Genomic DNA, 16377 nt, shown 5'->3' with positions numbered 1-16377 from the left:
TCCATGGGAGGAACTTCTTGGAGTCAGGATGCCCATTCTGACTTTTCTAAGCAACAGTGTGCCAACAGCCAAGACATCTTACACAGTTGTGGAAGTGTAGGACGCGATGCTTGCGTCAGCTCTCTGTCAGCACTGCACTCTGTTTCCCTGCTGACTGCTCTGTCCGTCCATCTGGCCCTTCTGTCATCCACCCCCGGGTTCCCCACATTCATCTCATTCCCACCACCCAGTGGACCTGTGAGGTGGTGTTAACCCCACTTACAGACAGTAACTCAGGTCAGGGAAGTCCCCTGACTTCCTGGAGCGACATGGCTAGGAAGGAGCAGAGTCAAAACTCACATCTTGGATTCTCTGCCTCCAAATCCAATGCTTAGGGAGGAAGGCCTTCATGGGAGGCATCAGCCTGGCCTTGGCTCTGCCAGGGATAGCCTCATCTCTACTGAAAGGAGAGAGGGCAAGGAGAGAGAAGAGAATATACAATCTTCTCTTCTGTTTAGATGAGAGTTAATTTGTGGGTGAACATGTGGGTGCTGAGTACTCTACCGTGATCTTCACACGCTCCTTCTTCCCCTCCCGAGATGGCAAGAAACACACTGTTTCCTTGTTTTTTGAGATGAAAACCTATTCGCCCTCCCTGACACCCCTGTCGGCAGGGAGCTGTTTTCAGGGCAGCTGTGAAGCTCCTCCCCCTCCGCACTGACCACCTGGGGCCTCTTCTGCTCCAGGCTTTTGGGTTGTCTATAGGCAGCTGGTACTTCACAGTTCTTAATGAGTCTCTGGGATCTTAATTCATGAGCTGAGGGAGAGCTAAAGACCCCCGGCCTCCAGCCAGTGGGCAAGAGGTGGTTTTCCTGAGAAACCCAAGTCCCAGAAGAGCCTGTCTCACTGAGATCTTTTGGGACATGAGGTAAGTGAAAGAGTACGTGAGCGGCCAGCTGACTCTTTCTTCCATCTCTGACATGGTTAGCTGCCCTTCTCTCTCCTTGATCCCGGAGTAATAGAGGTGGCTTCTCAGAGAGATCACCTGGCTTTTCCTCCCTGGGTGGAGGGCAGGATGCCTGCCTCCTCAGGGGGAATGTTCAGAGGACCTCCTCTCCTGGCTGTGGCTGCCCCGCAGGGTATGACTGAATGGGTCCACCATGTGGGCATGCCCCTCGCAGCTCTGAGTTCCCACGGACTTCCAGCCGAACACCCCCAGTACCCAACCTCCCGTGGCCAGTGTTCTCTGGGGAGTCCCTAGCAGGGATGCGTGCAACCTTAACACTAGGCACCATTGAAAATGGTGTCGGCAAAAGGCACTGCCTTTCAGCCAGGGGATCTAACGCTTTCCTGAGCCCTCGCTAAGGGCACGAAACGTCTGGTTCCTCAGCAACTCTGACATTTCAGAGTTAACAATCTTTTGATGCTACATATTTTTAGGTCTTTTGACAAGAAGTTCTTGTACAATTCAAGAATGATGTGGATGAGGAAAGCACACTGAATGCTGGATTTTTTTCAAAGCATGGCCAAGCAGTGGGCCCTGAACAGGCTGGGTGGTGACTTCCGGCACTTAATCCTCACCAGGTGAAGGCTCACAAGGCCCCTTTACGTGATTGGGACAGAAACCTAAAAGCGCAACAGAATCTTCTCTGACTGTAAAGTAAGGGGATTAACAGAAAACTTTAAAACTGGACCCTAAAGACTTAAAGATAGGACACAAACACTTCTGAGAGAAGCACACAAAGTGAGGGAGAAAAAGAATGCGGGAAAGGGTAAAAACTAGAGGTCCTCTCCTCTTCTGCATTACAGGACTTAATGCAAATGAAGCGACTTATGTGTGTGTGCAGACCAGTCTCTGTCAGCATCATGCTGACAGAATGTCTTCGTTTGGCAACATCAACAACTGCAGGAAAAGAAAGGCACTGAGATCTTTTTCAGTTGATGTGTCCTGACCCTGGAGACCTAATGGGAAATCTGCACTGGCGACCATCAGAATTCCTAATCTTAAAAACCAGTCCCGTCCCAGGCCAGCCCAGTGCTGCCAGCTCCCTCCTCGTCTACTGTCTAGCGTGGCTGTGGTCCCGTCCCCAATCCCTCGTTCCCTCCTTCTGGGCAAGCTACCTAACCCTGAGCGTGGCTTTCATCTGTGAGAGAGAACATCTATTGACCGCATTCTGGAACTCGCATCTTTTTCTCATTCTCTATGTTTTTTTTTTTTCCCCCTCCCCCACCTCTGCTAATTGGTGACTCTCTCTCTTTCAAAACCCCTTAAAAGTCATCTCCTCTATCAAGCCTCATCGATTTCTCTTGGAGAGAACCTCCAAGTTCTCTCGGATTGGTTCCCCACTTAAGGTAATTTTAATTACAAACACAGTAAAATATGTGAAAGAGCTTTACAAGACAGAAAATGCTAAATGCTTACAGAGTATGAGGAATACCTGTCCTTAGCACCCACATCACCAGTTTAGATCATTTCTCAAATCAGCATCTGTTTTGTCTCTTCAGTTAGGTTCTCACTACTCCAAGCATGACCCGCCAACCAGCAGCGTGGGCACCCCCCGGTAGCTTGCTGGAGCTGCCCCACCTCAAGTCCTGACAGTGCCTGCTGAATCACGATCAAAACTCCAAGCCTGTCTCAGATGATTTGTATGTACACTGAGTTTCAGAAGCATGGCATTAGACTTTAAGGACCGCAAAGGTACAGACGGCACAGTATCCCCAGAAAGCCTTCCAGAACCCAGAGTCCTTTGAGCTGGTGTCAAATGGGGGTTTTCAAGACTATTACCATGTGACTGCTGACCTGCCGGCAAGAAAAGAACGAACCTGGCTGCATCTACTGCATACAATGATATTTATACGAACACACATCACCTGAGATTTCTTTAGATAAAAAGCTTTGAAATCACATCTGCATAAAAAACACAGAAGGGTTCATTTAGGATAACTCATTATCGGGCTGAGTGCTTAAGTCCTTGGCAACTGGAAGGAGAGTCAACGAACTGTGTAGTCTTTCTTACGAGCTAACGGCTCCCTCTCCCCCAAGTGAGCTAGTGCAAATCACAAAGGCTCCCCAGACTTCACAGATCATGCCTCCTCACTTTACCGAGTCCCCTGAACGTTTTAACGAAGTTCAGAAACCACACGTATGAAAGGACAGCTGGCCTGGGACTCTTATGGCACACGTTTCGTGCCTCCACAAAGCCCGGACTGAGAAGAGTGCTCTGGAAACTGCAGCAGCTCCCCCTCCTCCCAGGACATGGCGGTCATGCTCCCCAACAGCAACAAGATTAATTTGGGATTCCAGTTCCTCTGTCATATGATCCCTTTATGATGATTAGCGAAGCATCTCCCAGAAAGGGTAGGCCGAGGCCACACAAACAAACCAAGCTGAATTACATAGACTGATCATTTTTAAAAGCTATCTCTTAGGGACAGGTCTTATTTAAGGAGAAAACAGAAAAGCAGCCATAATGAAGAAAAGAGGCTGAGTACACAGAGATGGGAAATCAGGCTACAGAGTTAGATCTAGGTGAAAACTCCAGTCCCAGTTAGGTGGCTGCGCATGAACCTTTTAGAGCCTCACCGTTTCCTCCTTTAAAGTGTAGATGATACCACCTGCCCGGTGCTTCTGAAGTTCACTTGAGAGGACGCACAAAGTTCTAGAGTTTAATACCTGAACTATGATAAGAGCCCATTAAGCGTGAGATGTTATTTTCCTGCCGTGTGACCTGCCCGCTGGCTCCCAGCACCAGGCCGTGAGCCGCGAGGACAGACCTGCTGTCTGGCCCCAGCGCGAGCTGCCTCCAGGAGCTTCCTGCTCACCTTGATCATTTCTGCCACATAACTCTCGGGCCCGGTGTACTCTGTAGAGTCCTTCACTTTCACCAGCACAATGAAGCACAGATAGTGCCACATGTTGTGTTCTTCCTTGATGTGCTCTTCAAAGGTGACAGTCTTGTTGTCAAACTTGTCTCTTTCCAAGCCTAAGGAGAGACAGAAAGCCCCCAGCCCCAAGTGAGCAGCCATGGTCTAGAAAAATCTGTGAGAGAACTGTCCAGAGAGGAGGCTGTGGTTCCAGCTCCCATCTTGGTGAAGAGTTGGATTCTGTTGGCCTTCTACATGCATTCCCTTTTACATCACAGCAGGAAGACACAGGATGTGAGAGAGATGGGCTTCAGTCTGAGTCCCACCTCTGCCCCTTACCAGTCACTGTTTAGTCTCCACATGCCTCAGCTGCTCCATCAGGGAACGGGGGACTGCCATCTGCGTTCTAGGAGTGCTCAGGCTTAAATGAGCACAGGTGTGACCTGCTCATGCATAGCAGGCAACCGGTGAATGTGAGGTCCCTTCTCCCAGGGAGATGCCAAAATGTACACATGTTAAAAGGATTTTGAAGAGACAGAATGAGGACAAAAAGAACTTTAGGCACATTTTGAACTCTAGCTGGTAAGTTTGTTTTGCAGAGGTCTGGGTGAGCAATTGTGAGACTAGTTTCTGTATATTCTTGGATCGATCAAAGAACTATGTGGTATATCATGGGAGCCAGATTTCTCACTGTCAAAGAAGAGAGCACAAATATGGAAAGGGAGAAAGATAAACACCGTAATGTTGAATTGGAATTAGAGCTATGGGTATGAACTCATCCTTTTTCATATGTATATAAAATAGATACAGAAGTGTGTTGATACATATGTATGTGTATACAAACACCCAGGTGTATGCATATACATGTGTACTCCTCATCTGCACCCTAATAACCCTTCTGGGGTCTGGCAGTGGCACTCCAGCAGGAATGAGCACACCTAGATCCTAGATCTTCTAGATTTTAGCTTCCAAATACCATTCTCTGCTAAAAAGAACCAGGACTTTTTGGAGAAATGGGTGATACTACGGCTGGGTCAGGGAAGTACAAGTTAAGCTTGAAATGAACAGCTCATGGAACTAAAAATGTAAGGAAAGTACATAAAAAATTATGGTGCCATGGTAAAACAGAAACCACACTGAAGGGCCTCTCGCTGGACAAATATGGGGAAATCTGATTATTAAAGCAAATAATGATATTGAAGGATTATAATCCATTGGAATAAATATAGGAATCCATGTTGTTACAAATCCAAAAGTACTTACACATATATAGTATACATACATAATGAGAAGAGAGAGTTTTTATTTAAAAGAACAAGCCAGTTAACAAAGGCAAAAATAGTAAAATGAGAAAATCATCATTGGAGAGCCATCCTAATAAAAGACTCGGGCAGAAATCATTAGTGGACATTAAAGCTACTGGATTAATGTTTAATTTGAGGGATAGTGGGGTATTTACATGATCTCAAAGTATCTCCCCATAAAATGTTTCTTAATTACAAAGAGATAAAAACCTAACTTACTGGAGAAACCTGACAATTATCACCTTAACCTAGTGATCAGAGTTCATGTCACTGGTTATGAGTGGGCATCTCATGCCTCCTGAAATGATGCAATGAGGAGAAAAAAAACAGATTTCTTTGATGTTCCTATAAAAAAATGCATACCCCACTTCTATTGTGAGGAAACATCAGAGAAACCAAAACCAAGGGACATTCTACACAATAAATGACCAAACTCTTAAAAAATGTCAATGGAGGCTAATGAGCCGTGACAAATGAATGCAATGACGTGACCTGGGCTTTCATTTGCTGTACAGGACATTTCTGGGATAAAGGGTGAAATCTGAATAGGGTCTGGAGATTGAGTGATAACATGGTATCTTTGTTAATTTCCTAATTTTGATAACTATGCTGCGTGTGTGTGTGTGTGTGCGCGTGTGTCTGTGTGTATATATACAGCTTACTATTTAGGAAATATATATTGAAATATTTAGGGATAAAGGTACATCATGCCAGCCAATCTCTGACTTTTCGGAAAAACTGTATGAGTAAAGCAGATTAGGTAAATTATTACTATTTGGGGAGTCTGGTTAACGAGTATATAGAAATTCTTTGTACTGCTCTAATCACTTTTCTGTAACTCTGGAATTATTTCAAAACAAAAGGCTTTAAGTGGTTTTCAGGGGGCAAAAAGCAAAGATTTAAGTTTTGAAATGGAAAATGCTCATTTTGTGAGCATCTGTACCAATAGGAAATTTATATATTCAGTAACTATATTATGAATGATCCTGAAATGACTACTTAGCTCCCAGATCCCTACACGATTAGTTTACATTTACATATACTTTTCTGCAGTTACAGTGACAATGGTTTCTTGGGTATCCCCTGTACCTCTCTTCTGTCACAGTTTACTACTCATCATCGAGCGCCTACAATGTGCAGGTTCTGTGCTAGCTGTGTTACATAAACTGACTCTCGTAGCCCCACAATAATGCAGAGAAGTACATACTATTGCATCCATTTCACAGATGAGCAGTTCAAGTTCAGAGAACTGAAGGGACTATACCATGATTACACGACTACTAAGTTGCAGTAACTTAATCAGAACCCAGGTCTGACTCCTGACATCTTCACCATACACTCTAAGAGGAATATTCTTTCACTTAATGCCTGATACCATCTGCAGTGAAGACATCCACAGGCTGGAACTGGACGAAGATCTCCATTCTGGTTACTTAGGACGGGACCAGGAGATGCTCGGCAGCCCAACAAACACAAGACCATAAGCCATGTTCATTTCCGATCCTGTGCGATCACATCCCTGCCACCCCACACTTCGTTCCTTAAAACAAATTGGCACAGGCAACCTCTACAGGGAATCGACGAGCACTGCAAACACTGCCCGGCAGAACAGAGGCAGAACCGAAGTCCACCCGACGCCAAGGCCAGAGATGCTAGAGCAGGAGGGCAGCGCCTCTCCCACAGAAAGCCCGCGCTTCCCTGCTGAGGCTGGCTGCCACACTCACCACAGATAAAGCACGTGGTCTTTAAGATCTCCTCTTTCTTCTGCTTTTCACTCCTCAGGTCAGCAAAGGTGTCAATGATAACCCCGAAAATCAGATTAAGGACGATGATGATGACCATGAAGAAGAACAAGAGGTCATAGATTACTCTGGCAGCAAAGAGGGGCTCCTGGAAAAGAGGCGTCGCCATCAGCAACGTGACCCACTGTCCTCTGGCCCACAGAGCTCAGGGCAGAAGGAGGAGGACTCGACGCGCCCGACATTCAGGGCTCACCCTCACCCTATTGGTCTGCTCTGTCACAAGTTAAATTGGGCATCAAACTTGAAAAGTCACAACTGTGTCCCTTTTCAAGCCCTTTGCCCAGACTGTCGGTTCTGCAAGTGTTGTGTGGCATGTGCACAAGAACAGCTTCCTGGGATCTAAGGTGTCTGGGAGATGTGCTCAGGCAGGCCAGACCCAGCCCTGCACGAGCATTTCAGTACGTGGAGTGGGCGGGGCTTTCCACAAAGAGGGTTTCCCTGCACCCTGATACTAAGGCCATGGATGGAGGGGAGAGAAGCCTCAACTGGCCAGTCCTGCACGTCTCCTCATCACTACTCCAGCTCTGCCTCTGTCTTCGGTTTCCATGCAAGCTCTCTGCGTGCTGCTCCCCACCCCCACCCAGCTCTGCCTTCCCTTCGGGATCCAGCCACCTCCCCCCACCTCTGCCTTCCCGTCAGGATCCAGCTACCTCTTTGGATGGTTTCCTGAGCACGTCTCCTACTCCGCCCCCGCTCCTCAGCCCGTGACTCAGCACTGTGACAATGCACATCAGAAGTGTCTCACACGTGTGCTCCTTGTCTTGCTCTGTCTCTTCTGTGAGGACCAGCTCTATGAATGTGGTAAGAAACAACAGATTTACAGCATGTGGGAAAAGACATACCATGATTTTGACACTGTCTTTCCTGAATGCCATCTTGCCAGCTGACAGACACACGGGAACAAGAAAGAGTAAAACTAAGGAATCAGGTATCAAATACTTTCTTTCAAAAATCTGAGGTTACCTGGGGGCAATTCTGTTTTCATCACCAACCCCTGCTAGTTTCTCAAGCCAAGTCACAAGTGCCCTTCCCTATATTAAATCTATAATATTCCCTATCCTTCTCAGATTTTAAACTCCAGTCCCAGCTCAGATGTTTGACCTTAGATAAGTTGCTTAATACTCTGAGTCAGGAGCATCTTGTCTCTCAGCTGAGGGTAATCCCATAGGACCCAAGCTCCTCACTGGCTAGACCCAGCAACGTTTTACAGCAGGTCCTCTAGATAAATCACTTTATATTGGACGCTATCCATTCATTCTTCATCATTTTTGGAAAAGGAACCATGTCTTGCTGCCTATCTTGTTCTTTTCTCCAGTTGCAGTGATAATGGTCTTGCTAAAAACACAGATCACTCCTGGCTTTCAACAACTTCCATTCATCCTTTGGATGTAGTTTAACCTTCTTAGCCTAACATGTAAGATCCTTTATGATCTGGCCTACTGATGACCCATCTGGCTTCATTTCTTACTACTAACTCTTCCTCATGATCATTGTATCCCTCAACATGGTATATTCTACCTCAAAGTCTTTGGACACCTTATTCCCTTTAACTGGAACACTCACTCCTCCTCCTCTGTCCAAGATTTTACCATTTTAGTTTAGCTATCACCTCCTTAGGGATACTCTTACTCCAGTATTAGGCTGGGTGCCTCTCTTCTGTATTCTGTCCTTGTTCCTAGCATTAGCATACTCTCCAGTCATCAGCAAGGTGCCTGCCTGGCTGCCTACCCCACTACACTGGTGTATCTTAGAGTATAGCACAGTCCCTGGCAACTAGAGGGCACCCAGGAAATAGTGCCTGAATCAATCAAGCAGCTATTAGACCTTCTTCCCTTTCATCCCCCTCCTCTCTCCCAGTCTTTCCTCTTTGCTACTGGCCTTACTTCTCAAGAGTAAATCTGCTTCCATCTGCTTCCAATGTCATGTGCGCCATCTAAGCTTCAAGAAGGGCCTGTCACTAACACGGGGCTTAAGGCTACACGTTCCTACCTTCTTTGGGTGCAGGAGAGGAACAGTTCTCCCCAGTCTCCACCCTACACACGTCAGAATACAGGAACTCGCTTGCCAAACTCTCTCCGGCTTCTGGGAGAGAGAGGAAATTTTATGATGAACAATCTGGCAGCATATGGTTAAAATGTTTGAAGTCCCCAATTCACGGCTGATTAAACAATTCTTTACATAAATAACACCCTACATTCCTGCATATAAATTCAAGGCAGAGATGCAATTTACACTTTCATTTGGTGATCTGGATGGGAAAGAAGCCAGAAATGTCAATTCCTGTAGGCTTACTAGAAATATCGCACTTAAATAGCACCTCTCCAACTTTAAAGACACACAGCTGAAACTTCGACAAATACTACTGAGCGTACAGACTCCAGCAAGATTTACACCAAGTCTGCACGGAAAGCATCAGCAGGCATGAGCGGAAATCCAAGGTCCAGACCAGTTTAGTTCAGAACCCTAAGATGGTTGGCAGGAAATTTCAGTCAGTGTCAACTTGGAAGCTGGAATTACATGCCAAGAATGCAGCATTTAGAAAAAGGCTGCCTGGCGCAGCCAGTGATAATAATTCTACTTTGTTCCTTGGACTCAGGGCCTCTGGTTACCTGATAAAAAACCAGTAACATTTCACTTATAACGGTGTTAAAATATTGTGATTGACACAAAGGAAGACTTGGGTATCACTCACTCAAGTATATTAATCATTTTATTTCATTCTCAAAACTATTCTTGCTCTATATAAAAATAATACACACTGTCAAACTTGTACATAGTAAACAAGCCCCAGAGACAGCCACTGCTGGGGGGGGGGTGTATATTCTTCCATATTTTAAAGGACATATGTGAGCTTTTAATTTTTAAAAATATATATGTGGATCCTATTATAGTTATTATTCTGCAGTTTCCCATATATTTGTGGGTGCTTTTCGTTGAAGGATTATAAAGATGTGTCCTAACTGCAGGGCAAGCCACCCCAGAGGACTGCAGCCTAATAAAACACTTGATGTTTAGACTGCTTCCAGTTTCCCAATGGAGTCAGCATCCTTCATACACATCATTTCTGCATGCACAGGCAGAAGGCTTTTCCTTTAAGGATCAATTCCTAGAAGTAGATTTACCAAGCCAGAGGGATGCACCCTCCTACCTTTCAACATATATGGTCAAACTGTTTTTGAATAAGTCCTATTAGTTTAAAATATGACTTTAGGCAATAAAGTGTAGGCTCTGGACACTCCCACTCAGCATTCGATATATCCTACCACCCTTTGAATAAAGCGACGACTAAGCCCTCTATTCAGAATTCATGCTCTCAGTGCTGGGAGATACCTACACTGCTAAAGTCATCATTCTCTTTTAGTTCACTTACAATTAAATATTTTTTTAACATTAAAAAAAAGATGAGAAGACTCAAACTCACCTGGAAGAGCTGTTTCATTGGGCAACCTGTCTACTTCCAAGATAAAATCATCTTTGAAGAAAAGATAGCCCACTATTGAGAACAGGTAAACCAGGATCAAAGCCAGAACTGCTGTCAAGATGATGGACCGGCCATTGCGAGTGACACTTTTAATGACATTAAGCAGAGTCTCTTCTCTGTATACCAAATCAAAAAGCTTTAAAAACAAAGAAGACAATGCGATGGTTTTAGGAAACCTCTATATTAGATGTATGTATGTATGTATGTAGATTACATATCTCATAATGACAACTTGATTTATAGAGAATTTACCCTTTTAACAACTCAGAAGCATTCTACTGTTTTCTTAACACTTCATACTTGCCTGTCTTAATGAAAACTGAGATAAGGGAAATAAGCATAGGAAAGGAAGGAGGGAACCAGTTGGAATTTCAAGAGTTACTCAGACAGTTTAGAGGTGCTTGTAGAGGGAACAAATACAGAGTGGTACCAGTGAGTTTCAGCAAGCAAGGGAGAGGAAAGTGATGAGTGTGCATTCACGGAGTAGTTACTGAGCTTCTGCTAAGGGCCAGCCACTCTGGAAGCGGGAGTGGGCAAGCCCTGGTCCTTGTCCTCCCAGAGCCTCAAGGGGAAGGCCACACCCAACCGGGCAGTGCAGGCAGTGGGCACTGTGGAGTTAAGAGGTGCAAATCTTAGTTCAACCACAGGACATCACAACAGCAGGCTAGGTTCTTTCTCCTTCCCTCTGAGCCTCTGTTTCCTCATGTGCAGATGGGAGGACAGAGAGTTGTGGTGAACAAGAGCTACGTGATGTATATACTGTGTATGGTACATCCCGTATGGCCAGCCGTACGTGCTGAGTGCATCACAGTAAATGGTAATTATAATTTCCTGTTGAAGGGACTCGGCCAAGGTCCCAAAGCTCATGGCAGGATCACTGGTGGTGGTAATACAAGAGGAAGTCTAAACCTTTCCCATTTCTCTAGTGGCAGGGCGAGGCAGAGACCCCCTGAAGTACACTGTGGGTTCACAGTCTAGGCTTGCCCTCTGCTAAGAGACTTGCTCTGTGCAAGAAGTTGGCCTGTAGGTACTTCTAGGTATGGGGGGGACTGATGGGTTGTTTTTTTCAGATATTTGGCTGGAGAAAGAATAAAGAGACATGGAGGAGAACTCTGTGGGCTAATTCTTGGACCTGGGGGCTAGTTTTAATCTGGCTTCTGTGCTGACATCGACTGCATTTTCTGAAGGTTCTGCCTCCCCTTGGCTTTTGGGAATGACTGCACAGCCAAGTGAGTCAGGGGACAAGGGTTTCAATCCTCACTCTGCTTTTAATTTGCAGCAAGATGTTGGCGGAGCTCTGTAACCTCTCTGGACCTCAGTTTCCTCATCTGTAAAATCAGCGGAATGAAATAGCTGATCTCTGAGTCCCTTCCAATTTATAGCTTTACATCTGAGTTCATTTTCTGGTCAATTAGCCCTTCTGCCTCCATAACGCCAATCTGTGTCCTGAGACCTGCGTGAAGGACACTGGGTAAAGGAGCATAGTCAAAAGGAAGGAAGCAAGGAAGAGGTGTTTCATCAACTGAAGAGTACAAAAGGCTAATGTTGCTATTAACGTTGGTTAAATATTTTCCAACAAGCCGCTATGAAGCAGCAAGTGAGAGCAACTTCAGACAATCAACAAATGACACTTGTTTTGGGGGGGCGGTAAGAACTCTAAGATTATATAGCCACCAAGTTCTTGAAACGACAAGTGATTTTTTTTTTTCTCACTTACCTATAACTTCTGGCTTTGAAACAATGGATATGCGTTACTTTATACAGAAAAAACTGTCTTCTAATCAGTGAATTACCCGTTTAATGAAGAAAACTTTGAAAACAGAGAAAAGCACACAGAAAACCAAAAATCACCAATAACTCCACCATCTATAGACATCAACTCAAGTTCTCTCCTTCTGCCTCTATTAGAAAAAATGTAATATATATATAATATACCGTAATAGTGGCATACAGTCAGGCTCTTTCACCAAGCAATCACAAACATTTTCACGTCAAAAATAATCACCTAGAATGTCAGTATATGGAAAAACCACAGTTTACTTAACCAAAGTATTTACCTTTTTTTTAAAAAACAGTCAAGATGTTTTAAATTGCATGTCATTAAAAATAATGCTGTGATGCACATTCTGTACTTGCCTCTATACATACTTGTCCAGTTATTTCTTTTTGGAGAACTTCCAGAAAGGAAATTGTTGGGCCAAATGTTGTAACAGACTATGTCGCCCCATTGCGTTCCCAAAAGGCTGTACTGCATAGTCCATGCTGTCAGAGGCCGGTGCCTGCTGTTGCACACCCACATGAGACCCAAGCATGCTCACGCCTCTGAACCTTTCCATACATCACAGGCATAGCTCAGGATCTCATTGCTGTTTTAACTAGCAGGTATTTGTTTAGCATTGAGGATGAACAATCTTCCAGGTTTACTGACCATATGGATTTCTTCTTCTGTTACCTGTCCATCTACAAACTTCACACAATTTCATCTCAGGGTGTTAATATTTTCTACGGATTTGCCTGGATGCAAGCTCGAGACAAGGTTCAGCCAGTCTGGGGGTCCCACCCTCCCACTGTGCCTTTCTGGCCTGCTGGTGTGGTACTTTCACAGCCCTGGGACATGTGGGTTTTCCCTGCTCAAGGTCTCTTTCCAGTTCCTCTCTGTCATCAACTCACCTTACTTGTGGAATAACTTGAATGGTTTCAGTATTCTGTCTGTGATTCTCAATAAACATGTTAAATACCACTTTTGACACCAAAAGTAACAAGTCACCTGAGGTCACAGACAAGTCAAGGCCCAGAAGCACATATGAGAGGCATCTAGCCACAATCGAGTTTGATGCTAGTACATTTTCTACAAGGGAACTGAGCTCAGGTGTCCTGAGGCTCAGGGTTACTCTGTGACAGATCAGAGATGTGACAGCACGAATGCAGACTGCACTGGGAGATAACAGATGCATGCAGCAGGGACTTCTTCACGAGCTCCAGTGAAAGGCAGTTCAGGGCTGTGCTTCAGAAGTGACTGGGCAATCAACAGAGCTAAGTTGCTATCTGGTCTGTGGCACTTCCTGGGTGACTTTGGTAAGTCACTTAACCTTGCCAACCCTCGGTTTCACCATCTGTAATTTGGAGATACCATCTACCTCCGCAGTCGCTGTGAGAGACTGTATGAAAACAGCACACAGCACATGTTCAGTAAGTGGCTATTATAACAATGACTTTCTGGACTGTAAGGCCTGTGAGGGAAGATAGGATATCGGTTTGGCTTACCACGACATCCCCGCACGTAGCACTGGCTGGCATTGCAAATGACCAAAAGGAGAGGACTTGAATGTATGGAGAAGTAAATGAAGCCAGTGAGACATAAAGTGTAGAATCGCCTGTCTCTTGGGAGAGATCCCTCAGTTGGGACGAGAGAGACCTGTACGTGAACTCGGCCTCCCTGCCCAGGAGGACTTGGGTGTTCCTGACTCAAATACCAGATGTTCATCCAGGGACATCGCTGCAGGAGACCAACAGGCTCAGAACTATACACAGGGCTCTCGAGATTTCTGATACACAGTGTCCAAAATAGGCCCCATAATGGCCATCACAAGTACATCCAGAGACCTCTTTGCCTAAAACCTCAAAGTCTAGCCAGACCTATTTTAAAATGAGGTAAAAGAATCCATTTCCCTCAGCCTGCCAACATATACCACTAATGGAATGAGCTAATCCTGATGACCTGAATGGTGAATTCTTTATGGTGTTTTGGATGGCAGAGGAAGTAAGCGATGACAAAGACAGTAATAATAGCTAGAATTGCTAAGCATTTCTCGTGTGGTAGTGCTATTCTAAGGCCCTGACGTGCACAGTTGCACATAATCCCTGTGACGGCCCTGTGAGGGGGACGGCTTGTTTTCATTTTGTGGATGGGGAAACTGAGGCACAGAGCAATTAAATAGCCAGTCCAGAGACCACATGGAGGACACCTCCCAGATTTTTCCTTGTTCTGCTGTTTGCAAATTAAGTCCCTCACTTTGAGTCAACACTTAGGCTTTGATCATTTTTTAACCGCACTCACAGTTTAATACTTCCAGTCGCTTTATGGATGGATTTGCTGGCAAATAGGTCAATTTTATGCTTCCTGTCACTTGATGTAGGTATAGGCAAAGGTTTCTTATCTATAACTCTACAGGTATAGATTCCCTCTAATGACAGGAGATTGAGTAGATATTTGGTCTATAATTTAAAAACCTACTCAGGAGGAAGGAAGGTGATCGAACCAATTCATTTTACGGACTATCAAGACATTATTCCCTTGGCTCAGATTGGAACAAAATCACTTCCAATGAAAAGGTCTCCTGGACCAATAAATCTACTGAGCTCAATGTTATGAATCTAGGGACTTAGAAAATAGCTCCTACTCTTATTCTGTCACTACACGTCCTCCCTGGGAAGTGGACCCCATGAGAATTATCAGAAGATGACGGTTTCAACGACATTCTCCTCGGTAAGTGCTGGCTGAGTCCAAGAAAGAAAGACAAAGACGCAATGGAGGGAACATCCCTGATCCAGACTGTAGGCACTGTCTATCACTGACAAGTAAAAGGTCCAACGTGCACCATGATCCCACACCTCCCTCTCTCCTGCTAGCTACCCTGCTCCCTGAGGAGCTTTCCTCTCCAGATCCCCAAAATGAGGCATGTGACCTCCTGTGAGACCAGACATACCAATCACGACTAAAAGGAGGGGTCTGTGATGAGACACAGGTCACAGGGCACTCCTGGTGTTCAACATGTAAGATCCTTCCACACCAGGAACTCACCAGCAAACTGTAGAAGAACTCGTGGACGAAGAGCCCCATGGCACAGATCAGCAGATACAACAAATGGTAAAGGAACTCAACATCCAGAACCATGGCTCGGTAGCCTCTGGTGAACGTTCCACAGTTGCCCACAAAGCTCATCAGAAAGATGATTTTATTGCAGACCTGAGAATAATGACAGGAACAGCCACATAAGAATGGATCATGCCGAACTTCAGACTTTGTGACAGCTGAGGGCCATTTTCACTCAAGGTATTTTAGCAACTATACCCGAGCAAAGCTTCCTTTTGCACCCAATTGCCCACCAAACACACCAAGAACCATTTTGCAGATCTAAGTCATATCATTACTTTGCTTTTCAGGCATATTTCAAATTATGTGGTAGTCAAATAACTTCAGGAGCAACAGTAATCAAGTGGCATTTGTATATGACAAAAACAAAATTAACACATACTGAAATTATGATTTTCGAAATGAGATATGAATCATTTCTAACATTCTTATATGACTTAGTCAAACACAGAAGTGACCTCAATCTATGAACCCTGTGATCAGCATAAATATTAGCATTTTCTGAATTTCTGTTACATTCTAGGCATTATAAGGGTTGCAGTGTAATGAGAAGCAGTTGGTTTTTGTCTTTTATTACTCCTAATTCATAGGGGAAATAAGAATTTTCTTGAGGAAAAAAACAGTAAAGGAGACTTCAGGATGAATTGTATACCTCTGCCCCCTCTTCTGGGAATAACTTATAATTTTTCTTTGGGGATCTGTCCCTTTCCATCTATCAGTCCTTGAAATCTGGGCAGGGCTCCATCCCAGTTGATTGGAATATACTACTTCCTGGGCAATGTGGATTGGTTCAAGGACAGTCACATGACCAAATGGAACCAATGATACCCAATGAAACCTTTTGCAGCAAAAGACAACTTTGTTCTTTCCTTCCGACCTTGAACCTGACAGAAAGTAAGCTTTGAAGCTGCTGGCATCCATCTTGCCATACCACTGAGCCTCAGGGTACAATCAATGCAGACCCAAAAGATGCAACTGGATGCTGAGGCTACTGCCTGGGCAACGGTATTCAGCTGCACCTAAAGCTAGGATGTTCCTTTCTCAGTCACATGAAACTATGCATTTTCTCCTTTG

At 44.8% G+C, this 16377-nt stretch overlaps 1 protein-coding gene and 1 long non-coding RNA gene across 8 annotated transcripts in view; one reads left to right on the top strand and one right to left on the bottom strand.

Moving 5' to 3' along the window:
* The window catches only part of ITPR1 (inositol 1,4,5-trisphosphate receptor type 1), a 327038-nt gene that overhangs the window by 22435 nt on the left and 288226 nt on the right, over positions 1-16377 (bottom strand). For all 6 annotated transcript variants that reach the window (XM_053897548.1, XM_053897549.1, XM_053897552.1 and 3 more), the window contains 6 exons: positions 15232-15396; positions 10371-10566; positions 8939-9031; positions 7600-7739; positions 6872-7037; positions 3802-3962 (listed from right to left, as the gene is read on the bottom strand). In XM_053897548.1, coding sequence (XP_053753523.1) covers positions 3802-3962; positions 6872-7037; positions 7600-7739; positions 8939-9031; positions 10371-10566; positions 15232-15396 — 921 coding nt within the window. The remainder of the gene's footprint in view (positions 1-3801; positions 3963-6871; positions 7038-7599; positions 7740-8938; positions 9032-10370; positions 10567-15231; positions 15397-16377) is intronic.
* The window catches only part of LOC109254654 (uncharacterized), a 63600-nt gene that overhangs the window by 43042 nt on the left and 4181 nt on the right, over positions 1-16377 (top strand). For both annotated transcript variants that reach the window (XR_008420389.1, XR_008420386.1), the window contains one exon: positions 6253-7877. This is a non-coding gene — a long non-coding RNA (uncharacterized LOC109254654). The remainder of the gene's footprint in view (positions 1-6252; positions 7878-16377) is intronic.

This window comes from Panthera pardus, unplaced genomic scaffold (assembly GCF_024362965.1).
Source record: "Panthera pardus isolate Hobbes unplaced genomic scaffold, ASM2436296v1 HiC_scaffold_8, whole genome shotgun sequence".
Lineage (NCBI taxonomy): Eukaryota > Metazoa > Chordata > Mammalia > Carnivora > Felidae > Panthera > Panthera pardus.
The sequence above is the reverse complement of the archived record's forward strand: the minus strand, read 5'-3'. Positions and strand labels throughout refer to the sequence as shown.